Below are 19,107 nucleotides of genomic sequence, written 5' to 3'. Positions count from 1 at the left end.
ATAGCACCAGTTGGAGCTACAGAATGCAAGCTTATGAAGTGACTATATGCAACAACAGTTTTAAGCTGTCTCCCTGGTGTATGACTTAAAAATGAACCATACCAGTGATGTCCAGAAAAACATGCATGGTTTATAAATCACTTTAAAAATATCTGTAACGTTATGCATATCAAAATTTACCTGCACAAGGGTGACACTTTAAAATTTTACCTTGCAGCTATACAGAATGTTTCACATAGGACATTACACAATTTTAAAAAATAAGTTTTTTGAGTTAGAAGAGTGTTTTGTTACACATGATTATCAGCGGTGTAGTGCATCAGAAAACAGCTAAGATGTGCCAACTAGTCGGATGGTTAACTAGTGTTGAATAGTAGACTTTCTAACTATTACTGTTTGTCTTATTTATTGAGAGGCATGTAGCCCACCGTAAGTAATATGCATCTCGGTTTTCAGAATTGCAAAAATGCAGTTACCTTCAGCACTGTGGCCCAACAAATGTTGGCTATATCGTGACAAAATACATGCGCTTTCGAGAAGCTTTCAGGCAAAACAACTGCTCTAGTGCAGATGACTCGTCGAAATAGCCAAAATTTCAATGCATTTTTGACATTCTAAAACCTGACATGGATATCACTTACGATAAGCTACACGCCTCTCAATAAATAAAGACACTGGCAGAAATAGTTAAAAAGATAAATATTAATATAAGTTAAACAGCCTAGTAGCTGCATGTCTTAGCCATATTCTGATACGCTACAATACTGACAATAATACGCTGAAAAAGGTGCTCTTCTAACTCAAAAAGCCTATTTTTAAAAACTGCAGAACATCTTAGGTGAAATGCCCAGTATAAAGTTACCAAAGGCGGGCCATAACAACTTGAAGATGCTCTCGGCAGCGTGCTCTTCTTGCCAAATACATGTTTCAACTAACAATATGTTTACTGTGATTTTCTTATGATCAGGCAGAACTAGTTTGGACTGTTCTGAAACTGTTTCTTCAATCCTTCCAAACACAGGCGACACAGTATGGTTCAAGACACAGACACAAAAAAAATTGTTCATAACACTCCCAAAAGCTCATCTGCTGCTACTTCTGCTGTCTGTGACGGGCACCAAATAGGGAAAGGTTCGCAGAGGTACTTAAAAATTGCATACAGTCAAGCCTACTTATAACAAACCTGATGGTCATGCGGACTGTGTTCGTTGTATTTAAAGTTCGTAGTAAGAAGACTTGCCTCGTTATAGCCAAAACACAGAATCGGGACTTGGAAAAGACGGGTATTTATTTGTTTAAGATATATGTTGTGGACATCTTTTTCTTCAAAGCAGACGTTAGAAATTCTCTAGCGCAGTCACGTGCTCCTGGCTGAGACACGTGCTATGGACAAGCTGCTTTAGGGACACGATAATACCAATAGCGATTGAGGCGCACACGGCGAATGGTAGTAGGTCGGTACTGTTGTCTTCATTCCTTGACAATGTTGCAATGATTCAGCAATGAACTGATCGCAGTGCATGTATGCGCAGAACGTACAGTATGCGTCACCCTTGTGTAAAGAGCTCAAGCAGTGCATTGGCCCACAAATAAAGCGACACATCGCCGCAGTTGCTAGGTTCTAAGCATCCTTTGCATAGAGGTAGAGCTGCATAGACCTAGAAACCAGGTGGGAGCTAAGGCTTTACCCAAACACCATCGGCTATTGTCTGATTTCAGTTTACATCATCATCTCTCAGAACACAAGGCTTCAATCCACGGCAGAAGGCAGAGCCACCCGTCACAGGACTAGCATCCCAGGGGATTGGAAAGTTTTGGAAGCCAAACAACCACTACCGCACCAGATCAGGGATCACGTAATGGTTGCACCAATGCCTAAACATATGCACTATGAATTGCACGTGGGAAGGCGCAAGAGTCGAGTGGAGCATTTGTGACAAAAACTCGAGGACGACATTTATGCATGTTGCATGCATGTTGTGGCATATCTGGAAGGGGGCGTATTCGTGATAGCTGTGGTGGATTGCGTATACAACCCACTAGTATCAGCCTCCATTAGTGCAGAAAGCCCTGCCACATCTGAAGCCATAACTGTGGCTATGGCAACCAAAACAGATTTGGTAAAACGGCCTACATCATCACAGACTCACAGTAAGCCTGCCATGATTATATGGCCGATAGACCGCCAAAAAGGGCAGTAGAACTCCTTGTTGCTACTCCTTTAGACGAAATTCTTCGAATTACTTGTACATAGGGCCATGCCAGGTTAGAGGGCAACGAGGTGGCTCACAAACTAACTCGAGCGCTAATTAACAAAGCGAGTCCTTTTCATCCTTATCTCGCACCCCTTCTGTCCACATACAGCGAACGACTAGAAACACTATATCTTTACCACAGGAGATACCCTCCACTGCACAAAAAGCTAAGCACAGTAGATGCTGCAGCCTAGCACCAAATACAAACTCATTTTGAAGCCTACATCAATACAATGAAATGGATCCTACACAATACTCTCACACTTGCCCCTGAGGTGACGCAAGCCCCACACTTTTCCACATTTCGTGGGGGCATGCAGGCAAGCCTGAACCTTTAAAGACGACACATACGTCTTACGAGCAGTGGGAGGCTCAATTGACAAGCGTATCTTTGGATCAGCTAAAGCTCATATACCAGGTTCATGAAGCAGCTCAGGCCACAGGAGTTCTGGGATGAGGACTCCACCCATCTGATCGTCAAGCAACTCTCAAAACCAGTTTCTCAATAAAGTTTATTCTCTATCTCTCTGTTTCCACTGATTGGTGCACACTGCTTGACAGATCTACATAAGGATGACCCAGCCTGGCTGCTGTCTGTGTGCTGCCTGCATGCGGCAGCAGGTCAGAAGGCGGATATACCACTGGGTAGGTGACGCACGCCGCGTGACTGGATGAGCCAGCAAACACACCTCGCGACAGGTATTGAAACTTCTCGTATTGCTGCTATTGGCTGATGTTTCGCTTTCAATGCTGCCCGTGGCTCCCTCTTAACATGTGACTGCTTCCATTTTAAATGCCGTTCCCAGCCAGCACACACACGTGCACTGACTGAACTTGTAGCCTGTCTGGGCGCATTCGGCTGGCAGAGTGCTGCAATTTCAGTGCCACCTTTCTTTAATTATTTTTTTGGGGGTGGACATTTTCTTTTGGGGAAGCTGGGAGCTGGGAGACGCTTTTCGCTATGCGTGCTGGAGGAAAGAACTTTTTTTTCGACTTTGGGGGCGAGTTTACGATGCCTCCTCATTTGTTATAACCGAGTGATGCGGCCATGGTTGTTCACTTCATCTGAGACGCAGTGCTATAGCCATAATAAACAATTAGACAGAAACACCACCCTTGTTCATAATAAGTGAGTGTTCGTTATAACAGCGGCCGTTATATGCGGGCTCAACTATATATGATTGAAAAAGGTTAAAAGATTAGTAGTTATAAGTATCAGGGCCTTGAAACATACATGCAAAGTGTATGCATTTCAAACTTATGTGAAGATGTGTAGCAAGACACTGAAAAAGGTGAAAAGATTAGTAGTTATAAGTATCAGGCCTTTGAAACAGACATGCAAAGTATATGCATTTCAATCTTATGTAAAGATGTGCAGCAAGACACGCTCCCTCTAAATCCTTGAAAAAACAAGTGATTTTTCGGAAGATTCATGCACACCCAAGAGCAGTGTTAAGAACCGTAATACATTTTTTCATGCCCATAACATAACCTAAATAAAGTGATATTGCACTACTAGTGGCACCAAAATGCCAAAAATTATACGTTTTAAGGCAGTTCCTTCATTCAGAATACAAGAGCAAAATAAGTTAATTTCCAGCTCCATGAGAAAAATTGTTACAATGCTGCTTTTAAATCGGTTACTGAATGTTTCTCTCCACACAGCTTGTAAGTTGCATAAGGTTTTGTTGTACAAATGACACAAAAGAAAAGTATATAGGCTGAACCAAGAAGGAATATCATATGTGTATAATATTACTCTCGATAATTTTAAAAATATGTACATTTATACACTATTTACATTACAAGAAGCGAAGTGCTGAGGTTTGCTTCACGTTTTTGAGCAGGAAGGTGAGAGGTAGTTTGTAATAGAGTTCTGTTGCCGTGGCTTCTGACTACTTTTTAGTCGCTTCTGTGACCGCTGACTTTTTGGTGTTTCAGCCTTCCTGGAAGACAAAGAAAAAAGGACAAACAGTTAGAAACTTGAATGGAATTTCAGAGTATGCAATATATCTAATCTTGCCAGTGAGCAAAACAGCATTGCACGGAAATTTGAACAAGCTTATTCTTAGACGAATAAAAGCTTTCATGTTGAAAGAAATATAATTATTTTGCAGAGCTTACACCGCATCACGATTTTCATGTGAATAAGGAACTGAAAAGGATCACAAGTATTGTGAAAGATAAAAAAAAGCAAATAATGTCACTGAAGAAATGAATCTCACTGAACCTGAGTGAAAGGATTATATCTGCTGAACTGCAGATTGCTGCTTTTGCACTGTGTGACACAGGACTTTCTTGAGCCCACTGCTATAGACCAGGGTGGCCATTGCGTGATAAATCGATAGGAAGGCATGCAAACTCATGGGAAGACTAATTCAGTGGTTGTATAACATGCTGCTGTTGTGTCCGCCATCCACATCCATGGTAAACAGAATCTGTCTGGTGATATCTAAAGGTGCCGTTGCATTAGGTATAGCAAATTCAGATGCATAGTATGCTGAGGAATTAGTGTGACATTGATGCGCTCACAGATAGCTACTGTATGCCAACTATTTTCTGCAAGGTCGTGTGCCAGTGCACTTTGAATGAGAAGCTTGCTCTGATTATTTATGATGCGATTTATATACAACTTCGCAGCGTATTTCGACAACTGCCAGTGAATAATTTGCCCATAATCGAAAAGCGCGTTTCAACCAAAACATCTTTTTTTTTTTTCAAGAAAAAGAGGATTAATAGCTATGTGGATTCTGTCTTTGCTTTGCGTCTCCTGTGTTATATGGACACTGAAGAAGCGAGCAACCATCATAGTGTTTTAATTTAATAAAATAAGTTACTGAACTTTATTTTCCACTTAGAGCAAAAATTACTGTTCACTATACATCTCAGCACAATCACATGCTACAAAAAAAAAGTCACACAGCCTTTCCACAATCTTCATTGGCGCTGATTGCCACGTTGTTGATCTTTTTTTTTTCCTTTTTAATACAGAAGCATTATGTGGCTCATCGGCAACGAAAGCCAGCGATTAACTGGCAGCAGTGGTCACAAAAATCCCAGGTAAAAAGAAGAAAGCGGTAGGGTGTACTGTAGTTGAAGCGAGTAGATGTGCGAAAGTGCCCCTTGTTTAAAAAGTGCGAAAGTGAGAGACTTTGAGGGTGCCAAGGTCACACTCAAGGCCAGCCTCCCATTGGCTACAGCTGGCATGGCATCCTCCGAACTTACCCGAGCTTCCTCCCATCGGCTGCAGCTTGCGCAACGGTCTTCCGAACTTACCCGAGCTTACCCGGTTACTCCAAGGCTTCACACAAGATTCTCGGTTGAAACCGCGTCAAGTAGTGCTTTCGCATTAAAATAAAATTTCTTCTGAAGGTGTAGGGAACTGAACCCAGGGCTATAAGACTGCAAGGCAAGCACACAACCCATGGGCCACAAAACTGCGTTGCTTCTTGGCAAACAAAGGTGAACCTAGTATATGTTAACGAGCAGGTGTTTGTTTAATTAATAAAAAATAAAAAAGAAATAAAAAAAATCATTTGCATTCAATGCCTGTTAAGCAGTCTTAAGTGCCCTCCGTAATTTTTAAATATTTTTTCCTCCCAGCTACCACAGTGTCAATAATGTGCGTTCTCCTTGCTTCCAATCACCAAAGAGCTGAAACAGCACACTCGTCAAGTGATATCCATGTTTGTGGGGCGAAGCCTCCTCACGCCTGACGTTTCTGTCTGTGAGGAGGCTCCACTGCTACCATGTTGCACCGTGAAAGACGCCATGGAGACTCTTGCCATTCTGGAGCAGTTCTGCTTTGACACTTCCGACAGTTTTCATGCAATAAGGCATAGACAAAACTGAAAAATAGCCCTTGGCTCACAGTTCTCATCTCAAAACCACGCAACCATTGCCCTGTCTTTCGCCTAATAAATTTGCTGCCATGTGAATGGGTTATGGTAGTTTTTTGGAGGTTATTTGATAATTCGAACCCCTTCTCAGTGGTCCCTTGAAGTCAGAATTAACAAGCTTTAATTGTACAGTACTGCTAGCCATCGCTGTCAATTGAATTCCTAGTACTAAAAAGGGCAGGGTTGTTTTGGTACCTTGCATGTATTTAATGCAAGGATAAAAACAGCAGTAGTTAGTTAATGCTGCATATCTATTTTACTGTTCTGTGTTCAGTTACATTATTGCACCACTAGAAAACAATCTTACTGACAAATTTTACAGCTCAGAAGAGGCAAGAAGAGATAAATAACGTAAATCCAATTCTACATATGTTTACCTTTTGCCCTAGCTGTACTGTGAGACTTTTGTCTGTTAAGGCATGCTTAGCAAGCTGAGAAATGCACGTTTCATTGTCAGGTGCACTGGCTTAGGGATCATAAACAGCTGTTTGTATTGCGAAAAAATACGCACCTCTTCTCGGTCACAGGGCTGCAGGTAAAATCCTGTGACGACAGCATTTCACGAATCATTGGCCTATTAAGGCAAGTGTCAATGTGCTCATTCACTCGGAACCAATCTGTCTCTCGAATGACATGGCCACACACTGGGCACCCGACTGATGCTGGCTCATCCTCAGAACCAGCAGGCTGTTCCTTGCATGATGCAGCTGAAATGCTTCTACTCATTGTTGCACTGCTCGTGGTGCCTTCATCTTCAGAAGTATCACACGGTGCCTCAGGGCTTGAATGTAGCAGCAACTCATTGGACATTCCTGAAGTGTCTACACTTTCAGTGCAGCTCAGCTTATCACTGCAGAAAAAGAGAACAAAAAAGAGCCTCAGAACACATCCGCTGGAAGTAAATGTGCCTGTGAGTCGGACATTCATACCATACAGTTTGCCTTCAGTGGACAAAGAGTCTTCTGCTAACTCATACTTTGAATCGTCAAGGCTTGACGGCTGAAACGGCCAAGAGTAAAGCATCCGCCTAGAATACGGTGGGCACTAAAATTGAATGCCAGTAGTGCTAGAGGCCTACCAGTTTTTTAATAGATGTGAGCAGCCACTGGACAGGTGATTGACTTTTTTTGGAGTCATCCCTAAGGTGCCACCTGGTCTTTGGCCAAACTGTTCTCTGCTTTCTAGGAAAAGGTACCAGCCAGTACAGAAAGCTGGTTAGACCTCCAGCTAAAGTACCATCGCACTGATTTTCAGCAGTAGATCTTGCATTCCTGACATATTGGGCAGGAGGTTATGCCAGGCAGCTAAAATTAAGAGCAATGCTTTCCACTCATTATTTCTCAGGCAACTCAAAAGATTTTCGAGAGACCAAGGAAATGTAATGGAATCCAGACAAATATGTAGAAAAGTTAAATGATGTTCCATTAACAGAGTTAGTAAGTACATCAACAGGAAATGAATAACAACTGTGCAAGAGTCACCTGAATACCAGCCACAAAAGTGTGTCAACAGTGGAAGTTGCCTAATCAAGACACTTTATTAAGGATGTCTGTTTGTAATCAAGGAATGAATGGTGTGCTCAATTGAGTACTTCAGACAAAAAAATGGAAGGTTGAGCTAGCCGTACAGAAGTATATTCATTTTAAGTGATGTCAGTGCAAAAAAGGGCAGCGCTCCTTTTCTTGTCAGTTTTCTTTTGTGTCCCCGCCCCTTTTTGCACTGATGACACTTGTTTGTAAGTAGAACAATGAAAATGATACTCACAGATTAGCCCCATCTAGAGCGTCCTGCTGCAGCTTGACTTGTCTCTGCTCACCTAAGCACGCATCGACATGTGTGTTCACAAAATCAGAGCAGCTGCTTTCCAGTGTCTTCTGACAGATGGGGCACTGGGCTGTCTTCTTCGAAGACAAAAATGCTGACAAAGTTGGTTGGGATGATGAAACAGCTGTGCCATCATCCAAGCCAGACAGCCGTACTCCTGGAAAACACCAAGTGGGCCCATAATGTCATAAACCAATCCACAGCATCAGAAGCCCTATCACAATAGAAGCATTGACAGATTACTGATTGGAAGATTAATGGATTTTTACATGCCAAACCATCACTCTTGGCCATCAGGCATGCCGTGGTCAGTAAATATTATTAACCCCCAATGTCTACACCTATAAGCAACTGCTGTGCAATTTCCAGCATTATTGACTCAAATAATCATTCTTAGTTGCCCAGCACCACCGGTGTGAGTCGTACTAATATTGGTGATTTGATGCACCTTCTTAACGTATGAGGAATCTGAGGGTATGTGGGCCCGCAATACATCTGCAATGTGGGTTCGGCCCTTACATTTAAGGTTCGAGGAATGCCAAGCTTCCTGTAATAATGATGTAGCATGGTGTGGTGGCGAGAATGCTTTAGTTTACCTGAGCCTCCAGCCACTTAGCGAAGCTGGCGCTGCAAGCAGGTTGTACAGTTCCTTTGTAAATACCTTCAAGAAAACTTGACAATTAAGAGCAGGTACACACCAATTATCATCATCCTTCTTGTTTGCAGGATATGGCAAAGAGGCTAGAAATTTTTCTTGTTTAATGTTTACGAAATTCTATTGAGTCTGCCAGTTTACAATTAAAATATCTTTATGTGTCTGCCTACATTTTGATGATGGTGACACCTAATTCATGATATGGACAGGTTTGGAAAGCACACAGAAAGAAGGCTGGAACTGCTTTTAATAAACAAGGGCATCATAAAAAATACAAACTTGGAAAAGTAGTTTATATTTCTTGACTGATTTGTTGTAAACACTCTAATCTGTATTATGAATAACAAGCATATCTATAATCTTAAATTGTTTCAGGATTATCAAGTCAATGGGAAAAAAATATGGATCTGAACATGTTAATAATGCACTCACAAATATGGCTGCTACTCTTTCTCCAAAAGCCATATCGGCTGACAAAACTTGCATGAATTAGTGACATACGCAATGTACAGTACTAGTCCCCGATTGCTCCCTTTGCTTGAGGTGTCATAACCACCTCATTACAGCATGCCAAATATGAATGTCATCATAGTGCCTCATAGCTATGTAATACTCAAAATCTTGCTCAACAATGACTGATATACTATAATGCTGATATGAAACTATGACACACCCATCAGGCGCAATCGAAGAGGCTGGCCTGTCTTTGCAGCAGCTATTTCTTGGTGCAGAAGCCGCAAGGCTGCCTGCTTGATGGTCTCCAGCTGGCAAGTTGCACTGTCTAAAGTCACGCTGCGTGTCATCACATCAAACATGACTGTCTTCATCTTCACTGTCACCACCCTGCCCTGTTTTGAGGAGCAAAAAGTGTTTGCATATTGTACATGCATACAGTAGGCATCACCTTTGTGTACAACACTCGAGCGACACACTTCCGTGCAGAAAAAACAACACCTCGTTGCAGCTTCTAGCTTTAATAAAAATACTTGTGTGGAAGTAGAGCCACACAGACCCGCAAGCAATGTGGGCAGGGGCACTTTGCTCAAAAACCATGCAATGCTTTCTAATTTCAGTTTTTATTGCATGGCACACACTGCTAGAGTGCTCTACACAAGGATGGTGCAAACTGTACATATGATCTTACACACAATCTGAGGTTGAGCCAAGGCAGCCAAAACGATTAAAGGGACATTAAGGGCAATGCTATCAAATTTTTTTTTTGTTGGTAAAGGTGCATTTATTGCTAAGAGATTTGGGTTTGAAGTTGAAAAACTTTTTCCTGCCACTCCGATTCAAACTCGGGACTCTCTAATGACGAAATAGGAGAAAAGTGACGTAAAGTGGCGGAAACGGGTACTCTATGATTGCTGGCGGCAAGTGCTGTGCTGCCGCCTAGCAGCAGCTGAAATGAAAACTATTGCTAGCTAGTTGAAGGTCTTTACCAGGTGTAATCTCTTCGTTTACGTTTGCACCAACGTTATAATGGATCCCGTTACCGATTCCGACAACAAGGTTCTCACAAAGAACTGTGACCTGCACTTCAGCGACCTCAACCCCACAAACCGTGGGATGCTTTTGAGGGCTGAGGCAGCGGGTCCGGCAAAAAAGTCTGAGTGCCGAGGAGTCGGGAGCATCGCTGTCACCGCCAAGCCACCACGACTGATGTGTAGAGACTGGTAGGTGCGGGCATATTTAAATTCTGTAATGATAGCCCTCGTAGGGCTGGTTATGCAGCCTAGCGTTAAGGTATGTTGCCGAAGCGAACACGTCGACCGGTGCGTTTGTTAATGTGGAGGCGTGTGGAACATTAGATATCCACAGCTCTTTTTCCTAGTCACAGATGCGTGCCGTTGCACGAACGTCATCCGAGGAGCACTTAGAGGTCCTCTGTCGCTCCACCTCTGTAAATCGAGGCACGTAACGAAACCATGCCACGCAAAACGCATAACCGCGAGGCACCCCAAAGCATACCGGAACTCAGCTGGCCGCCAGTTATGACACCAATTACAAGTTTTCTGTGACTTCCAACATTCAGGTTGTCTTTTTTCCGTCTTCCTCGTGTGATAAAAGTACACTAACGGTTTCAAAACAAAACTTATATACTTCAATAGTGGTCAAACGTGTAACCTTCATGCATGTTTGTCACCCTCTGATATCTGTGGCACTTTTCTCCTATTTTGTCGTCACGCTTGCACTTCCGAGATTGGCCTGTGGCGGCGATACCTGTATTTTAGTTCTTGCTCTTTTCTACCTTACAAGAGCTTTGTTTTCAGTAAGAGTGGTGTTTCGCGATTAGGAGCTGGTATTCTAGCGATACAAGCCAACTTCAATTTCTCCTCAGCGTCCGTTCAAACACGTATTTCAACAAAACTCACGCATATGCCTTCCTCTTGAATTTGCTGGTGGAGCTCTTCACAAAGTTCCTCGCACTTCGAGACAAGGTCTTGAGGATTGCTTATCTCTGTGAAAGTTTCTTCCACGCTTTTTGACTTTCGGCTTGAGTCACTATCGGGCAGTGTATACATAAAAAAAACTTTGTCAGACAAAGGCCGAACAACAGTAAGTTGCAAGCAACAAACTGTGCACTTGACTTCCTTGTTTGTGCAGTCTTCTTTTCAATTAGTGACTGAAAACCACTTCACATCTCTCTAAAAATCATTAGGACCTCAGGTAGCTAGCTTCTTAGTTGATTTGACGAACAGCATATTTTATCTAGTGGCCTGTGAGAGATCTGCAATGATGCCTTCTCAATGAGCATGCAATACCAATCACAGCAATAACTTTTCCCTCATTTTAGGCAATAATTTGCAAGGAAAACCACATGCAAGTTGACAAGGGGCAAGAGCTCACATGGAAGAACAAGGAATGAGGGCACAAGAAGTACACACCATTTGACTTCTGTACAACCAAGTCCGAGTGCAGCTCGAAGGTAGAAACGCGCTGTTACTTCACCAAAAAGATGGCCGATTTCACCTCGCTTGTCCCATATATCATGACATGTGCGTACTCCAAGAGCCACTAATAACTGCTCCTGCACTGCACCGATACCAGGAACCTACGTCAAGAATTTAGAATGTGCAGTCAAAATGGCACTATAACTCTGTTCTTCCTGGACTGGTGTGCATACTTAAGGTCAAGGAAATTTTGCGAGAACCTTTTACTTCGCAACTGTTACAACTAATTAGGGTGAAATCTGTAGCATTTGAGGGAAAAAGTGAAATTCTAAAGACTGATGAGAGCAAAACTTTAGATTACACTGCCTGTCAAATTTTAAGAAGTCGCTAAATATGAGAAACTTTCAAAACATTGAAATTTCCTTTTCATGGCTTTTGTAAAACTCATGCAAACTACATAATAATGTGAAGCACAAAGCTATCTAAGGTATCAATTTTGTCCACTTTTACACTTTCCTGTATGTGTGCTTAGAGTTGTGAAGATAATTCTGTAGCTATTAGTGGTTTTGCAATGATTATTCAATACAGATATTGCTACAAACCTGCCGTCATTACCTCACGAGAACTTTTCTACCTTCTCCAAGCATCTGAATTATAAAACCAGATTTGGGCGCAAGCTAATGCTCCCTACAGGGAAAAAGACAACGCTTTACAGATATTGAGGAAGCTTAGTCTTGGCTCATGAGACAACGGTGAAAATGTGCTTGGAAGGAAAGTGCAGTCTACACACAAGCCACATATGAATAATTTGTATCTCCAGTTCATTAAAAAAAATGCAGTGAAATCTAGTTTGGTCCATTATATTTTCAAATCATTTTAGTACCATTTGATTCAAACAACACTTTTCTGGAGTTTTAACCTTTTTCTCCAAAGTGGTAAAACACTACAGAAAGAAGAATGGGACTCAGAAGCACTGTATAAGTACAATATTGTGAAATTCAACTTTCAAGCACTCTGAGAACTGCAAGAACTAAGAATGAAACAGTAATTGTAATTGAATAGCTATGATAAGCCACTGTCAAATATTGTGTGGCAACATTTTAAGTGACACATACAAAATCAGATGTAGTCCAATATCCTCGTTTACTTCCGCGACCATGAGCAGCATGCCTCAAAAGGGAAAGCATAATTTGCAATCTGGGAGCCAGACTAATTGTCAGAATCTAAGGGTATTAAAGTGTGACCTTACATTTGTTAAAGGGGCTCTGAAACACCTTCACTGCATTGTGTTGTCATGAACCCCTGAACACGCAGCAGAAAACCCACAGTGAGGCGTGAAAGTTGGAGTGCCCTTTCCGGTGCTTGCTGTTGTGTATATCAGTTCAGAGACAGCTAATGGTTAAATCCTTTCAGACGTCAGGGCGCTAGTAAACCGTGTAGCTCCAACAGGTCAGGAAGCTCTGCCCCCGGTGGTGGGGCCGACGGAGAAGCGCTGACCTTCCAGCGTGCACAAACTGACGAAGGAGAGGGAAAGGCATGAATACGCTGAAATTCAAATTTGACTACAGATAACTCATCTTCTAAGAAGCGCATTAAAAAATTCTTACTGGACAATATTCGTGAAGTGGCGTCCGCTAACATCCCTGGCATACCACAACTTTAGTAAAGCCCCTTTCAGAGCCCCTTTAATTACCTTTAATAAAAACATTGCAGTCATAGTGAAAAATGTAGCCATGAAGGCAAAACTTACTTTGCGGATTGGAAGAGAAGACACAAACTTGCGTATAGAATCAAGATCATTGGGAAGTCTGAACTGGTCATTTGGCTTACGGATGTCGGAGCAAACTTTTGCAAGAAACATATTGGCAGCTATGCCTGCAATGAGAAACAGTTGTCACTGCAGCAAAAGTGATAAATGAAACAAAAAGCAGGTATACAAACTAAATTAAAGCATGCACCATTAACTTACCAGCACTTGCTGTCAGCTGCGTTGATTCAAATATTTTCTGCCTCATTTCCTGAACAACATCTTCGGCTTCAATCTCATTTTTGGCCATGTATTCAGTGATGTCCAGGTAAGCCTCATCTAGACCAACTGGTGTGAAGTCTTCATCATATTGTGCAAGCACCTGTCGAACCTTTTGAAACACAGGGCAGCATAAGCAAGCAACATTAGCAGCATATAAAGAGCTATGGTGACATAGATGCCAGCTATGCGTCAGGCTGCAGTCTTCGCTTAGTCGCTTAGTTGCTCAGTAAGCCATAAACCAGTTTATATTTTTTCCTTCAGAAGCTTTCAGAGACAGTATTTTAAAGCCTATTCGATGCTTTCACTCCCTGCTTTTCCCTTTTTAATACCACACATGAGTGTCTAATAAGCGCAAGATGAACTGTGCTTCATTCTATGGGCTTGTGTTCTTTCTTGTCATGCAGCTGTCACCCACACAACATACCATACCATGTCACAATGCCAACTAGCCCTGCTTGTTGCTTTACTGAACACTGCTTACTTGTTCTCTGTTAATAATATAGCAACCAAAATGCAAGCTTTAACATGTAAGAAAAGACACAGCAGTAAGCATTGCCACTGACACTCGAACTTGCTCTTGGGCTTAAAAGGTTAACGTCTTGGCTAAGTACAATACAACCTACAATGAGAGAGCTTCAAGCTTCTGTTCATAGCTAAGTTCTCCAATGTAGACGAGAGGCCCTAAATCTGATATGCAGCTTTGAGACCTAAACTCCCCTCTCTTGAGGGCAAATGTAAAAGGTTGACACAAGCAAATAACAATCAATGTCCACCAAAGGTTTATGTAAAGTGAAGGGAAAGAGGTTATAAGCTCTTCTCTCGAGTGAGCAGATAAAAAGCTTCATTAGTCTTTTTTTTTCCAGTCTACTGTGGTCCAATGTTTCTGTCCTATCAGAAAGTATACTTAAAGGTCATACAAAAGCTTACTTAATTTTCGTGCTCCAAAAAAAAGGTACTGCCTATTTTGCCAGGCTTTCAGGACACATAATGCGACACATTGCTGATGCCAGCGATCATTTTCATGCCTGTTGCTAGCTTGCATAACTTTCAGGGTGTGAACGTTAGCGTTTTTAAAAATTTTTTCTTCCATTTTACTCCACAGCACCTGCATGACTGAAAGTATAAACTCCCCTTTATGTTCCAAACTGCATTTTCTCTACAGATGATGTCTTTTATGTTATTTATTGTTTACAGTACAACTCACTACCAAAGTAACAGTCTGAAAAACAAATAACACAAATAGTGTTTGCATGTAAGAAACAAATGCTCTTCAAAATGCGAGGATGTTCGTCTCTATTTCTCAAGGATGTAGGTACATTTACTGAGGCCTAACAATAGTCAATTTTGCAATACTACCCCTGCTCTTCAAAGCAATTTGCGATAAACTGTCAATACACAGCAGGAAGCAACATGTTTAACAAGAACAATCACCACTTATGAAGGCGCTTCTGAGCACTACTATTTCAGCTTTAATTTGGCTGTGTCCTGAGGCATTTCCACTGAAAGAGATTCTAAAAGGAAATATTAATGGAGACAAGAAGCTATGTTAAACTGATAGATTACACTTAAGGGAGATTTACAGCATTGTTTCTATGCTAAAAGGTGATTGTATTGCCCAGAAAACTGCAAATGAAGTCCCAGATTCTCTTCCCCATGTAAATTCTCAACAAAACACAGGCAGTGCTTTGTCATTTGTAATTTTTATGATCAGTTACATCTCAAGCTCTGAGCAAATTAGACAAAACCAAAGAAAATGAAACCTACTGGGCTGCTGACTAGATGGTCTTTTGTTATAATAATGACATATTGTGCCATGATACTGTTTATCACCTTTTGCATTGCGAAGCCATTTTCTCAAAACATAGCAGCCTCACCGCCTGGAAAAAGTGCAAATTATCCCGGGAGTTTGTGCATCACTTCAGTTTCTGATGCTGATGCTCATGACGGCTGTATGCATGCCAGATAGGTGGCATGCAGAGTGAGCGATGCTCTGCATTCTTGTAACTTGGCAGCACTCACTGCGATGCTTTTCTTCCATTTCAAAGTATTTGCCTGTCAAAACAGTACTGCACGTGCAAGCGATGAATAGAGTGCTCGTGACAAAGAATTTGCTTGACTAGGTGCAGTTATTAGAATTTTATAGGGTGACCCCATAGGTTTTTGATTTTAGTTTACTTTCTGGCTTATCCAAGCTGTTTTCAGTAAAAGTTACACATAACTGCAGCCTTGGGACACAAATTTAACAGTCTAGCTGGACCTAGTATCCCCTTTTCGTGTCCCTTCAAAGTGAAAAGTGAGATTTAAATGATAACTTTCACCATTAGGATAACCTGACCTTTAGGAAAGCAGAAGTGCAAAATTCTTCTAGCATGAAATTGCCTCCAGCAGTTTCAATCCTAACACTCAAAAGTGATTCTTATAATATATTACTGTACTCGTGACACAATGAAAGCAATTGAAACATAAGCTACATAAAGCTGGGGAGTGTACCTTTCTGCTATATGCAGTGTACTTGCTGAAGTTTGGACGGACAATAATTAGCGATGGGCACAGCTTCTTGCCAATGAATCCAGGCATTGCAGCTCGAACCCCAAATTTCCTGGCTTCATAGTTCGATGTTGACTGCAGGTGACAAAAAAGTCGGTGCATTATGTAACAAGCAGTAATTTATAAAGTAAACGCATACCATTGTTTCTTGCTGTGAAACAAACAATTTGCATGCCTTTATAAAGTTTTGGAATGTCAGGGAAAAAAAAACAAGGGTCATCAGAACAGTTACCAGCATTCCCATAGAACCAACAGCCATTGGTTTGTCCCGCAAAGATGGGTTGTCAAGCATTTCAACGGCAGCATAAAAGGCATCCATGTCAACATGAACAATCACTCTGTTCAAGTCACGTGAGTACTCCATCCTCTCTGCAATTAAATCCATCTGCAAATAAAAGCAAAAGTTAGCACTATGACATGCAAATGTGCTGTAGAATACTGAAGAATAAAGTTATGGTCATATACAGTTGTGCCTTGTTAATATGTACACTTTGGTTCCCGAATAAAATTGTCCATAAAGAGAGTCATCCATAATAGCGAATCACGGGAAAAAAATATTCAGAAAAAAACGCTGGGACTAGAGTTTGTTTCTGTGCATAGTGGTGGTCAGTGAAGTTCAAATTAGACACAATATTTGGAGCCTCAAGCCCATTATCTTGGTCGTCATTATGCTTGAAATAATCACTTCACTGTATCATACACTTCATTGCATTTCCGTTCTATGACTGTTCACATCCCACGACCCCATGACACAGTAGGCTGACAGCTACTCAATTAGGCTTCCTATGCAGCATGAACTGCAGAGTTTTTTCCACAGCAATTTATGTAATACGGCAAATGGTAAGCTGCATCGATTTGGCAAATTTGGAATATAAAGCATGAAACCAGAACAGAAAAGAGCCAGCAGTCATTCATTTCCACTTTTCCACTGCACTCCTATGGCGTCCTATATTTAATACACCGAAGATGTAACATCTGGTTGGGGCAATAGAGATTTTGTTCTCATCACTGTCCGTATTAACGTGACAAAAATACATGGGCCACAATGGGTACTGTGCATTTTCCCCCTGTCCATTGTCCGGAAAGAAAGTTGCCACATTAATGAGGCATAAATGCACTAAAAAAGTTTGGTCCCCAGAAAACTTGTCCATAATTTGGGTTGTCCATATTAATGGGGGCCGTATTAACCAAGCACAACTGTATATTATCCAAGCTTTGGGAACTTGGGTTGTGAGAGGCCAAACTCATAAAACATGGTGCTGATATGCTGCTAAATGTTGCCTCATTACACTGTGCAACTCTCTAAACAACATGGAAGATAAAACCCTATGAAGGCTGTCATCACAAATGTGACAACACTGTAAAAAGAGACACTCTTTGATCATTTTCACACACAGCCCACACAAGCAGAACAAATTCATAGCCGCACAACACAAGTGAGACCAAATGAATGGCGTGGCAACACCTTCACACAAATTACTGATCCCCCGACTCTTTTGATCGCTACCATCATGAGGAAACCGTGTGCAAATACTGTCTGCAGAAAAACAAGCACTAGTACATTAACGTACCAAAGTTTGCAGATGTGAATGCATGCCGTCTTTGGTCTAATTAGACCAGAGACTGCATATATTCACAGCTGCAATATGTTTACAGTGTCTAAGTTTACGAACATTTATTATAGCTGAAAAGAGTAAGTTTGAATTTTGAAAAACGATTATGCACCCACATATATCTTCCCGGCTTTGGTGCTTGTCGTAACTCATGAAACGTGGTGCTAAAATTCTGCTCATTTTGTCATTTTACACATTGTGTAAATCTGTAAATGACATTAAAGATCTGACATCACAGAGGAGTCAATCGGAAGCCTGCATATGTCGGATGAATTTCTTAACTGTATGATACAAATGAGTCAAAACATAATTACAAATTAACCGCTTTCACGTACGACATATATGACAAGAATTCAGCACATCACAGCGACTTGTTTTCGACCACCATGTCCTCAGTTGTAAATGAGCGCGGAATATTGCTTCGCAGCTTGCCATGATGTGAAGTTTGTTCAACAAGCCAATGAATAAAAGATTAGAGGCGTTTTCGTTTTTATGAATAATAAAAAAAATACGCGCTGCCGTACAAACCTGATGCTGCGACGCCTGCAACTGTACAGACGTCAGATTCTTCAGCTCACCAAGCATGGCATCAATCCTCAAGTTTATACGACGCTGACGCTTCTGTTGGTGCTCGTAATAGGGAGTTCCTTTCGACGCTTCTTGAATAATCTTGTTAACACGATCCTTGTCGATTCCTTGAAGGCCGGCTTTGCTTGCATTTAGTTCCAGTATTTTCACACCTGTAGCACAAAGCTCAAGCACAGTTGGAGGCAAGAAGCCAAAATCGGAGTTAACAATGGAAAACAAAATTTAGCGCCACGGCGAAACCATTTTGCATGATCACAGCAGCGCGAGACCACGATACTCACCCTGCGCTTCCATGTCGTTGTGATGAGATTATCGCTGCTTGACAACAAAGACTTCATGTGAATCTGAAAAACTGCTCACTGGACGCTTATCCAGGCACCTTACTCAAAGAAGACACATTTTCTTGGGTTATTTCACGCTAAACAAAGCGGCGCGCCAAAACAACCGCGAACGCGTCGCAACCAAACCAACGCGCGAAACGCGCCATGCCGTTTGCCGCTGGTACCAGTGGCTGCCGCAGGCTGCCGCAGGCGCTGTATGGGGTTTAAGGACAGTGAAGGGAAAGTAGATTTTAAGCGGGTAGAAGCAACACCCACTGGACAGGTTTGTAGAAGTGACCAAGCGAAGGTTATCTGATTGGTGGCTAAAATCAAGAGAAGAGTAAAATTTTATAAGTCATGGCTAGGTAGCTTGATTTTAATTTAATTGGTTTTGGGGGGAAAGGAAATGGCGCAGTATCTGTCTCATATATCGTTGGACACCTGAACCGCGCCGTAAGGGAAGGGATAAAGGAGGGAGTGAAA

The 19,107-nt window shown here is 41.7% G+C and overlaps 1 protein-coding gene across 1 annotated transcript; it reads right to left on the bottom strand.

The window, feature by feature from the left end:
* Positions 1–1,272: 1,272 nt before the first annotated feature.
* LOC144125847 (DNA polymerase kappa-like) lies at positions 1,273–18,801 on the bottom strand. The gene is made up of 12 exons (XM_077659570.1): positions 18,586–18,801; positions 18,245–18,456; positions 16,336–16,488; positions 16,047–16,178; positions 13,497–13,665; positions 13,278–13,402; positions 11,522–11,688; positions 11,009–11,138; positions 9,307–9,481; positions 7,919–8,135; positions 6,666–7,004; positions 1,273–4,201 (listed from the first exon to the last, which is right to left on the bottom strand). Exons 1-12 carry the CDS (start codon positions 18,596–18,598, stop codon positions 4,087–4,089), a joined length of 1,947 nt encoding a protein of 648 aa, XP_077515696.1. The 5' UTR covers positions 18,599–18,801; the 3' UTR covers positions 1,273–4,086.
* Positions 18,802–19,107: the final 306 nt, after the last annotated feature.

The sequence above is a fragment of the Amblyomma americanum genome, chromosome 3 (assembly GCF_052857255.1).
Source record: "Amblyomma americanum isolate KBUSLIRL-KWMA chromosome 3, ASM5285725v1, whole genome shotgun sequence".
NCBI lineage: Eukaryota > Metazoa > Arthropoda > Arachnida > Ixodida > Ixodidae > Amblyomma > Amblyomma americanum.
Note: the sequence above shows the minus strand (reverse complement) of the source record. Positions and strands in the feature narration are given on the sequence as shown.